We start from the raw sequence: 9,401 nt of genomic DNA, 5'->3' as shown, positions 1-9,401 counted from the left end.
CCCCAGCGCCGCTATAAGGGGGTTTCTTCCACCGTTGTAAATAAACGGTAGCGTGGCTGCCCGTTGGGTGTGGATTTGTGCTTTTCCTCTGGAGGAGGGAGCAGCACAGCGATGGCTTGGCCGAGGGGACCCGCGTGTGGTGAGAGGGGGGTGATTTGTTTGCCCTGTGATCTGGGCAGGGGCTCCGTGGTGGCTGTTGGCACCGCACAGCCCGCTCTGGGCCACGCGTTGGAGCCCGCTCCCCGGCACTGGCAGCAGCCGAGAATTTCGTGTTGGTGGATAGAAATCGCGGGGCCATGCCGGAGCGAACACTGTGCCTTTGTTACCAGAACAATGTTTCCAAGCTGGGATTCCTCACCCCCTCGCCCCAACCTTCGCTGCCACCGGTTGCACCCTTTGTTTGGCCTGGTGAGCGTCGCAGCCGGCCGGGTTAGGGACACAGTGGCTGTTTGATGCTCAAGAAACTTTCAGGAAGGTGCGGGAGCTTTGTGCCAGCAGGGCTGGCTGGCGCAGCCCGCCGGGATGTGCCCGGCCACGGATTTTCCTCGCCAGGCTGAGAGGTAAGGCTGTTCTGCCTGCTCTGGGATGGGTTTTGGAGGGCAGGCTGGGAGGGTTTGAGGGGAAGCCGACGCAGAGGAGCTGTCTGTGTTGTATTTCTGATCGTAGCGCTCTTCTTTGAGCCTGGAGTTGGACCGGCGCTGGGAATGCCGGTCATGGACCGACGTGATGCTGGTGTGCCCGTGGTAGGGCTTCAGAGTGGGACGAGAGCCCGGAGGACGCCCGTGCCTGGCCCTCCTGCGCCCCGGCACCCTGGGGAAGGGGCCAGTTCCAGAAACCCCTTGGAAATACGGATAGTGTTTTGGTCCTCGCCTCGGGCGCTTGGAAACCAGGAGCCAGGAGGGCTGCTGAGCTCCCGTGCAGCCCCACAACCAGCGTGTGAGCTGGGAAAGGGCTGGTTCCCTGAGCCCCAGCCCTGGGATAATAATCCCGACTAAATTCCTGATGGTTTCCGAAAAAAACTTTGGAGCTTGTTCCGCCGCCCGGCCGCTGCGGTTTCCCTCCCCACAAGGCAGGGCAGGGCACCAGCCGTGCCAGCTCCGCTCCCGGCCGCCCCAGGCAGGTGTCACCTCCTGGCACCGCTCCGGAAAGTCGCGCAAAGGTCCCTGGTGCCACCTGCGTAAAACAAACACGGTCCTGGCGGGCTGAAGCCTTAGCCTGAGGAATATCGAGCGGAGAGACGGGGCCAAGGGACAGGCTGGCTCCGGGGTGGGGGACCAGGTCTGTGCCCGTGCGTGGCGAGAGGCCGTTTATTTATTTTCCTTCTGCTGATCGGGCGCTTCGTGTGCCAGTGGTGCTGGGACACCCGGAACAAAGGTTGCCGGAGCTTTCCAAAGCTTCCGAGCCGCTTCTGGCAGATGGGGATTAAATGCACCGGGGTGTTTATGGCTCGCGGGTGCCTCTGGCACGGGGATGGTTTGCTCCACCCGCGTTTGGTGGTGGCTTTTCCCAGGAAATGAAATCCCTCCTGGATCCAGCCCTGCTGGGTTTGTCCAAGGTGCGTAATCCTTCCGGCATCGCCCGATCCCGGCAGTTTGTTGTCGCCGAGGTCCGGTGCGAAGGGTTAACGCGGAGCCGGTGCGAGCAGCCTGTGCTGTGTGGGCAGCCTGAGTCACTGCTCGCCCTGCCCTTGTCGCCCTCGTCGCAGCCTTGGGTGCCCTCCTCTTGGGTGCCCTCCTCTTGGGTGCCCTCCTCAGCACGGCACGCTGCTCCCTGAGCTGGCAGCGGCTTGTGCAGGCTTGGAAAAGTGCGGCTGTGCCAGTGCCAAAGCTAACTGGGATGGAGGAAACCACCACTTTGGGGATACAGGGAAACTGAGGCACGGAGTAATGCGCCTGGCCTTATGGTGCTTTGGGGTTGCCCAGCTCCTGCTTGTCACTACAGCGGGCAGTGGATTATCCGTAAGTCCCACCGGCTGGCACGGGAAGGATGACTGGGAGTTGGGAAGGGGCACGAGGGGCACCCTAAGGCTGTTCTCGGACCCCGAAATCGGTGGAGAAGGAAATGGGAGGGTTGCTCAGTGCCGAGGGCACCCACAGCCCGGCGCAGAGCTGCGGCTGATGGGTCAGGGAGGAGGGAAAGGGGGAGCAAGGCTGGATTTGGGGTGCCCCACGAGGAGGGGAGCGTGTGTCCCTTGGTGGGGACGGTGCAGAGGATCTGTGTGGTGCAGGGCAAAGGGTTAACGGGGAAAAGGATCCGATTTGCCAAGTGGTTCCTGGTTTATTTTGTGTGTGAAAGAGGCAGGGACTGAGCAGGGAGGAAGAGGAGGAGAGCACCCAGCAGGGCTGGCCCCGTGGGGCCCACCGGCCGCATCACCCGCAGGTGGGTCCCTGGCAGCCCGGGGGGTGACCTGAGCCACCCAGGAGCCACCGTCCCCACTCCTGGGTGCTGCAGCACCCCCCTCGCCCACTGCCACCGCCGCGTCCCCCCACCAGCCGCTCGCCGGCACCTTCCCTGCCCTTTGCCCGGGACCGTGGGGACAGGGCGCCTGCGTCCCCGCTCCCACGCCTGGCGCTGGTGGGGTGTGACCCAAAGGTCACTGTCGTGACCCTCCAGCCGGTCACCCATCCCTCCGGACCTCGGTTTCCCAGGGTGGTGGCCAGCACGAGCATCCTCCACCCGCCTGGAAAGCCGGTGGCCGAGGGTTCATCCTTGCCGGTGCTGGGGATCCCAGTTGTGCCCGGAGATAAATGGGGGGCGAGGTGCTGGCACCCTGTGTCCCACCCGGTGCCGGGATGGGCAGCCACCTCGGTGGTGTGGGGTCAGAGTGGCTCGAAGGAGGAAGACCTGGCTTCTTGCTTCCTCCCCTGGGACTGGGTGCACAGGCTGGGTGCCCTCAGGGTGTCTGGGGACACTTCTCGTCCCCAGGACCCGTGCTGGCCTGGAGCATGGGGGGGACCCGCTGTGGTCCTGACCCCTCTCTGCACACTGCAGTGATGAGCGTTGGCCGTTCTCAGCGCGGGGCAGGGGGCTCCTCCAGGTCCCCATCCTGCAGCTGGCGGGTGGCACCGGCCCCAGCCTCCTCGCTGCTCTCCGCCTGGTGCTCCCCAACATTTTGGGGGGGCTTGGAACACAAGCATGGACTGGGAGGCCGGCTCGGTGCCCGGCTTCGCCCGCTGTGGGGAGCCAGGGGCTCCTGGCCGGTGGAGCCTGGCTCTTGCCGGAGCATCTCGGCACGGAGCTTACCGTGCCGGTGGGAAGCTGCTGCCGGTGTCCCGGTGCCAGCAGGTGATAAATGGGGCTGGTGTGACTCGCTGGGGTGCACCCCGAGGTCAGGGTTTGATTTGGGGGATGCTGCGATGCCGCTGCCGGATCCCATCCCTTGTCCTGCCAGCTCCCTGCGTGCAGGGGGTTGGGGTTACACCCCAAGATCTCCCAACTGGTTTCTGGTGCTACACCAGGAAGTTCCTGGGCATCCAAATGGCTTTTGTGGCACCAGCACCTGTAGGAGCTTGGGAGCCCTTAAATCGCCAGGCGGCCGTGTGTGCTTTTGGGGAGAGCCGTGCTTATCGCCGGCGGGAGCGCCATGGATGCTATCTTCACTATTTATTTATTCTTTTGTATTTGTGGCAAAGCTGCTCACTCGTTCTGGTCCGCTCCTGGGCAGATCGACGGCCAGATGATAGGCAGATGCAGAGGAAAGTGGGTTTTTTTATCAGCTGACTGAGCCGGGAATGTAAAAAACAGGAAAGTGGCTGAGCTCATCCCATTTCCCTCCCTGTCCCAAGTGGGGCTGCCCATGGGGCTCGGGCGCGGGGTGAGTCGGGACTGGGCAGTGCTGGGGGAGGATGTGCCAGCACTGGGAACGCCTCGGGCACCAGCATGGCCACTGGTGTCGGGATTTGGGGGCTGTAGGCAGCATGGACCAGAGCGATGGGCTGGACCAGAGGGACCGGGGCGCTCTGCTGGGGTTTGTGGTCATGGCTCCATCTCACCAACAGCAGCAGGAGAAGGGGTTTTGCTTTGGGGGGGAGCAACGTGGTCCAGGGAGGGAGCGGGCGTGATGGGGAGATGGCGTTTGGGGGGGGCTACAAGCTGCACCCCACAGTGGCCTTTTTTTAAAGGCTGTTGTAGCCACTTGGCGTGGGCAGCCCCAGTGTATCAGGATGCTGGGGGGTGTCGGGATGCTTGGGGGGCTTCCCCAGCCGGGTGTGGCCTTTCACAGGGGGTCACAACCAGGCTGAAAGCTCCCTGGGTCCCATCCTGCTGCTGGGCTGGGACCACACGTGCAGGGGCCAGATGCCACCAGACTAAATCCAGGTCCCCAAGGGACTTGCAGGGCAACCTGAGCATCCTCTCCCGAGGGACGGCTGCTCGGTGCGGGGATGTATCGCGCTGGGGAGGTGGAAATTCGGGGTTCTTGTGTTGGGGTGGGTGGGCTGCATCCTGACAGGGTCTCCCATGGTGGTGGGACCCCATCGCTGCTCAGCTCCCCCCAGACGAGCGGGCGAGGAGCCGCTCTCATCCCAGCCAAATTCCTGGGCGCTTAATGAGTAACCGGGGGCCGCTCGGCCTCGAGTGGGTGTTTCTGTGTGTTCCTGCCAGCCGCGGCCCCCGGCCCTGTTTGTGCAGGGCTGGGGGCCCGGGAGCGCTCTGCACCGCGGCGCCGGCACTGCGGGCTCGGGGGGGCCCCGTGCCATGCGTGGGGCTCGGCAAGGTCAGCGCAGGGGGGACGAGTCGGGGGGGCCAGCTCCTCTTTATGACCCTCGTAAGCTTTACGGGCTGGTTAAAGCTCGGAGAGCGGCTGTAAAAGCCATCTGGGGGGAGCTGGGGTTGGGGGGGGGGCGGGTCTGCAGAGCTCAGCTGAGACCCCCCCAACTCGTTCCATGCCCCGCGCCAAGGCCTGGCCGGCCGCCCCCGACGCCTCCGCTCCTCCTTCCCACAGCGTGCGGCACTGAGCGCGCCATGGACGGTCCCGACATCTTCCTGGGCCCCTGCGAAGGTGCCCTCTGCGGGGTCCCGGGCCAGAGACGTCGCTGCATGTCGGCCCTGGAGCCCAGCGCCGCTGCCAGCCCCAGCGCCGAGGCCGGCTGGGAGGAGGAGGAGGAGAAGGATGAGGAGGAAGATCATTTTCGGGGGGTGCCGTTGCGGCGATCCTGCGCCCTCCGCACCTCCATCCGCTCCCGGGACCCCTTCCGCCGGCACAGCTGGGAGCCGGGCAAGGAGCTGCGTGGGGTCCCTGGCTATGGCCAGCTCAGGTAGCGGTGACCTGCCCTGTGTCCCCACCCCGGCCCCGCAGCCAGCCCCCGCTCCGTGCCCTCGCACCGCTGCTCCCGAGCCCCCTGCATCCAGGGGTCGGGGTCTTCCATGCAGCATCTCCCCACCCAAGGGGCGAGCATCCCCTCATCCCCCCACCCTGAGAGCGAGCATCCCCCCATCCCATGGGCAAGCATCCCCTCATCCCCGCACCCCAGGGGCGAGCATCCCCGCACCCCAGGGGTGAGCATCCCCCCACCCCACGAGCGAGCATCCCTGCACCCCGAACTCCCGGGGCGAGCATCCCCCCACCCCATGAGCGAGCATCCCTGGCCCTGACCACGTGGAGCTGCCCTGAGCGCTGGGTGCTAGAGCAAGGCTGACCCCATGGGGATGGGGGTCCCAGTTTGGTGGCAGTGACACCCCCCACACACCCCCCCCAAGCTCAGGGTCCCCTCTCCCCGCTGCAGTGTGAGCCTCAAGGGGCTGAGCCCCGAGGACATGGACTCCAGCGCGGAGCAGCTGGATGGGCTGGGGCGGCACCAGCGGGACCCCCGGCGAGTCCCCCTCATCCACAGCCACGACGACCTGGAGTCCCTGCTCTCCCAGGATGAGGAGGATGAGGCCGATGTGCAGCGGGCGCAGGTAGGACAGCCCCCCCCCCTTCCTGGCACCCAGCACCTGCCGCAGGGAAGGGATTCAGGGCCTCAGCCTAGGTGAGGGTGGGGGACCCCGGGAGAGGGGATCATGGGGGGTCCCCAGGAAAGCCCCATCCTGGGTGGCTTTGCCTTCATCCTCGGGGCTTTGCCATCATCCTGGAGCCGGGATGCTCCTATCCGAGCTGTGTTATCCCCTGGGAGCAGCTCCATTGTGGGGGTCAGTGGCAGGGAGGGGCGGCCCAGGGGCCTGGGGACCATCCAGCACCGGCACCACCCTGGGGACGGGCAGCTGCCCTGTGCCCCCCGCCGGGCCCTGCCAAAGGGTGGGTAGGGGGTGGCAGGGATGGAAGCCGGTGACCCCGATGCCAACGCCATCGCCACTGGCAGGAGGATGCGTGGAGGCTGCCGGCGTACCGGGCCAGGCAGAGCGGCGGCGGCTGTGCCCTCTCCAAATCAGCATCGCTCAGCATCATCGACAGCTTCCCCGGCGCAGATGGTGAGTGGCAGCACCCATGACCCCCCGGGCAGCACCCACCTCGCACCCCTCGGCGCTGCATCCCCAGCCCTGCTCAAACCTCCCCAATAACGACCCAAAATCGATGGCGCTGCCGTCCGGAGTTCATTATTTCTCATCCCCCCAGTGCAGCAGCCCTGGACCGCGGTGGATGCTTCGCCACCCAAAGGAGCTGCTTCTCTCGCTGCGCTTCGGCCACGCTTTTAATTCATTTTTCTTTTGCTGTTGCAGAAATTTCCCCCTTCGCCTCCCAGCAGAGCCTGGTCAATGGGTGAGTGGGGGCCAGGGGGGCACGTTGTACCCCTGTGCCGGGGTGAATGAGGGACCAGGGAGCCCCCAGGGGAGGGTTAGAGAGGAAAAAATTGTTCCCAAAAATGGGGAATTTTTGGCTCGTGACTGCAGGGAGGGCACGGGGCGGCCGAGCCCTGGCGCACGTCACCCATTCCCGGCATCGGGGTCAGCAGGAGCGGAGGAGGTGGTGTCCCCCCCTGTCCCTGGGGTGCCTGGCCCCCCTCCCAGCATCACATTGTGCCGGTGGCACGGGGCCCCCGCGCCTGTCACAGCCCATTCCCGTCTTCATTAGGGCGCTTGTTCCCGGGGGATCGGCACGCTGGGGGCTGGCCGGGAGCCCCAAGCGAGGACAGGGACAGGGACAAGCTGGCCCTGAACCACCTGGCCAAACAGGATGGTGCTGAGTGGCCCCTGCACCCTGCAGCTGCCCCCAACCGTGTCCCCAGGGATGGGCTGGGAGCAGGGCTTGTCCCCCGCTGGGGTTGGCTTGTCCCCCACCCATGGTGGCTTGTCCCCGCTGAGGGTGGCTTGTCCCCTGCCGAGGGTGTCCCCAAGGAGCCAGGGCCAGCCCTGAGAGAGACCCCCCAGCAAAGTGGGGGTCTGTGCTTGTAGCACCCCACAACCTTGGGGCTGCACCCCCTACGGAGCGGGACCACCGCCCTGCTCCCCAAATTACAGAACGGGTGACACGGTAGGGGGGTCACCGAGGAGGGGCTGTAGCCACCAGCCTGGGGGGGCCACCCGGGCACCCCGCGGGGCTTGGGGTAGACAGAAGGGCTCTGTGCCCCGGAGAAGCCGGGGCGCTGGGCTCGCTCCTCCCTGTTTGCCGGCCCCGCAGCGGCTGGGGACAGAGGGGGATTGTCCAGGCTGGATCCTCCATCTCCTGCAGCTTCGGCGCCGGGAGCTGCGGGCAGCTGGCGGGGGAGGCGGGGAGCCAGCGCTGGGAAGAGACCCCCCTGGGCCGGACCCTCAGCTTCATCAAGAGGATGACGGGGAAGACGAAGGTAGGGGGCTGGGGGGGGGTGCAGCAGAGGGGGTGGCGTGGCGATTCGCCCCCCGAAGATGCCGTGGGGGGGGGGGCGGGGGGGGTCTGTTTGACGCTCTGCCCTTTGGGAAGCCATGCCTCAGTTTCCCCTCTCCTGCTCGGCACTGTTTTCATACGTCGGGATCTAAAGGGGGGGGACGGACGTGGGGGGGGCGACACCCCAAATGCCCTCAGAGGCAGGGGGGGTGGAGACAGAGGATGGAGGTGCTTGCCCAGTGGGTACCGGGTCCTGCCAAGGCCCCAGTGCTGTGGTTTCGGTGGCACTGCCGTGGCCCCCCCGTCCCCCTCCCCACCATCCCGCTCCACCCAGAGCCGGCAGCGCTCGGGACAGTGGCAGGCCCTGGCACCCAGCGGCGGGCTGGGGGCCACACGGGGACCCCTGCCCACCATGGATGGGGGACGGTTGCCCCCCATCCCCCGCCCCCCCCCGGAGCTGGCTGGGCTCGGCCCCCGCTGTGGCCGAGGAAATGAGGTTTTTCCTGGCGGCGGGCACGCTTGTTTGTGCGCTGAGCTCCCTGCCTGCGCGGCCCCCCCCGGCCCCCCCGCCCCATCCCGGCGGTTTCCTGCAGCTTTTCCTCCATTCGGGATATTTTCCTCCTGCTCCTTCCCAGCTCGGAGGGCAGCAGGACCCTGCCCAGACCCCCCTGTGCCTCAGTTTCCCCATTTCTCCTCGTAGGAGAAACCTGCTGGTTGGGTGCTGGAGTGTTTTGGTTGACTCTGGGGCATGGGGGGGGGGGGGGGGGGCACCACCGTCCCCCTGCCACGGGGCCAGAAGCTTAAGGGGGGGAAACTGAGGCAGAGCAGCGCACGCAGTGTCCTGGGGACACAGGGGCCACCTTTGCGTCCCCATGGCGTTGCCGCCCACCCCCCCTGCCACCCACTTCTGGGGGGTGAAGCCCCCCTCCCCCCCCTCAAGGCGGCCCCCCGGGGGTTGCAATTTGCCGCCATGCGAAGCCATTAATCCCCCCACTCCCCACCTCAGCCCCCGCCTGCGCCGGCCGGATTAGCCGCCAGCTGTTCCTGGCATCCTGGGGGGCCACGCACCCCCTCCATGGTTGGGGTGCCAAAACCCACCCCAGCACGGCCAGACCCCCGGGTGGGATGGCCCCGTCCTCGTCCCACCCTGCCAGGCGCCAGCCCGGGGCTGCGAATGGTTTTAAATCCAGGATTTAATATTATTTTTATGTATTGAGCGGGAGGAAAGGGCGGCTGGGGCCGCGGTCACACCAAGTCTGGGCTTTGCCAAGTGTGTCCTATAAAATTCCAGGGGAGGGAGAAGCGTCCTCGGGGGCTGGGGGCACTGGTGGGGGGCTGGGTGGATGGGAAAGGGGGTCGATCCCGGCCGAGGCAGCGGGACAGGGAGCCGCACACGTGGCGATTGCATCAGGCAGAGCGGGGATTGGGGTGGGGAGTGGGGCGCCCACCCTGGCATCGCCGCTCAGGGCAGGAGGGAGGGGGGGGCACGGTGAAGCCACCCAGCAGGGTCCCCACGGTGCTGGTGGCACAGGGGTGGCACCCGATATCCTGCCAGGTGTCCCCTCGGCTGTGCCGCCAGCCACATGGTGGTGGGGGCGGGGGGTCCCAAAGAGAAGCTGCGGTGGGGATGGGGATGGGTCCCCAGGGTGCTGGGATGCCAGGG

The 9,401-nt window shown here is 66.5% G+C and overlaps 1 protein-coding gene across 1 annotated transcript; it reads left to right on the top strand.

Moving 5' to 3' along the window:
* Positions 1–654: 654 nt before the first annotated feature.
* Positions 655–8,477, top strand: LOC114014074 (A-kinase anchor protein 13-like). Its single transcript, XM_055792421.1, has 7 exons — positions 655–1,555; positions 4,943–5,255; positions 5,724–5,898; positions 6,300–6,408; positions 6,658–6,697; positions 7,607–7,721; positions 8,439–8,477. The coding sequence occupies exons 1-7, from the start codon at positions 1,471–1,473 to the stop codon at positions 8,475–8,477; spliced, it is 876 nt and encodes a 291-aa protein (XP_055648396.1). The 5' UTR covers positions 655–1,470.
* The last annotated feature ends 924 nt before the right edge of the window (positions 8,478–9,401 follow it).

Source organism: Falco peregrinus, chromosome 19 (assembly GCF_023634155.1).
Source record: "Falco peregrinus isolate bFalPer1 chromosome 19, bFalPer1.pri, whole genome shotgun sequence".
NCBI classification, from domain to species: domain Eukaryota; kingdom Metazoa; phylum Chordata; class Aves; order Falconiformes; family Falconidae; genus Falco; species Falco peregrinus.
Note: the sequence above shows the minus strand (reverse complement) of the source record. Positions and strands in the feature narration are given on the sequence as shown.

What these genes read in the sequence shown, in the direction of transcription:
- LOC114014074 (XM_055792421.1), top strand. Translation starts at nt 1,471, where the DNA reads ATGGTTTGCTCCACCCGCGTTTGGTGGTGGCTTTTCCCAGGAAATGAA. An exon ending in CCGATGTGCAGCGGGCGCAG is followed by an intron (nt 5,899 to 6,299) that starts GTAGGACAGCCC and finishes CGCCACTGGCAG; the next exon opens with GAGGATGCGTGGAGGCTGCC. An exon ending in GGATGACGGGGAAGACGAAG is followed by an intron (nt 7,722 to 8,438) that starts GTAGGGGGCTGG and finishes TTCTCCTCGTAG; the next exon opens with GAGAAACCTGCTGGTTGGGT.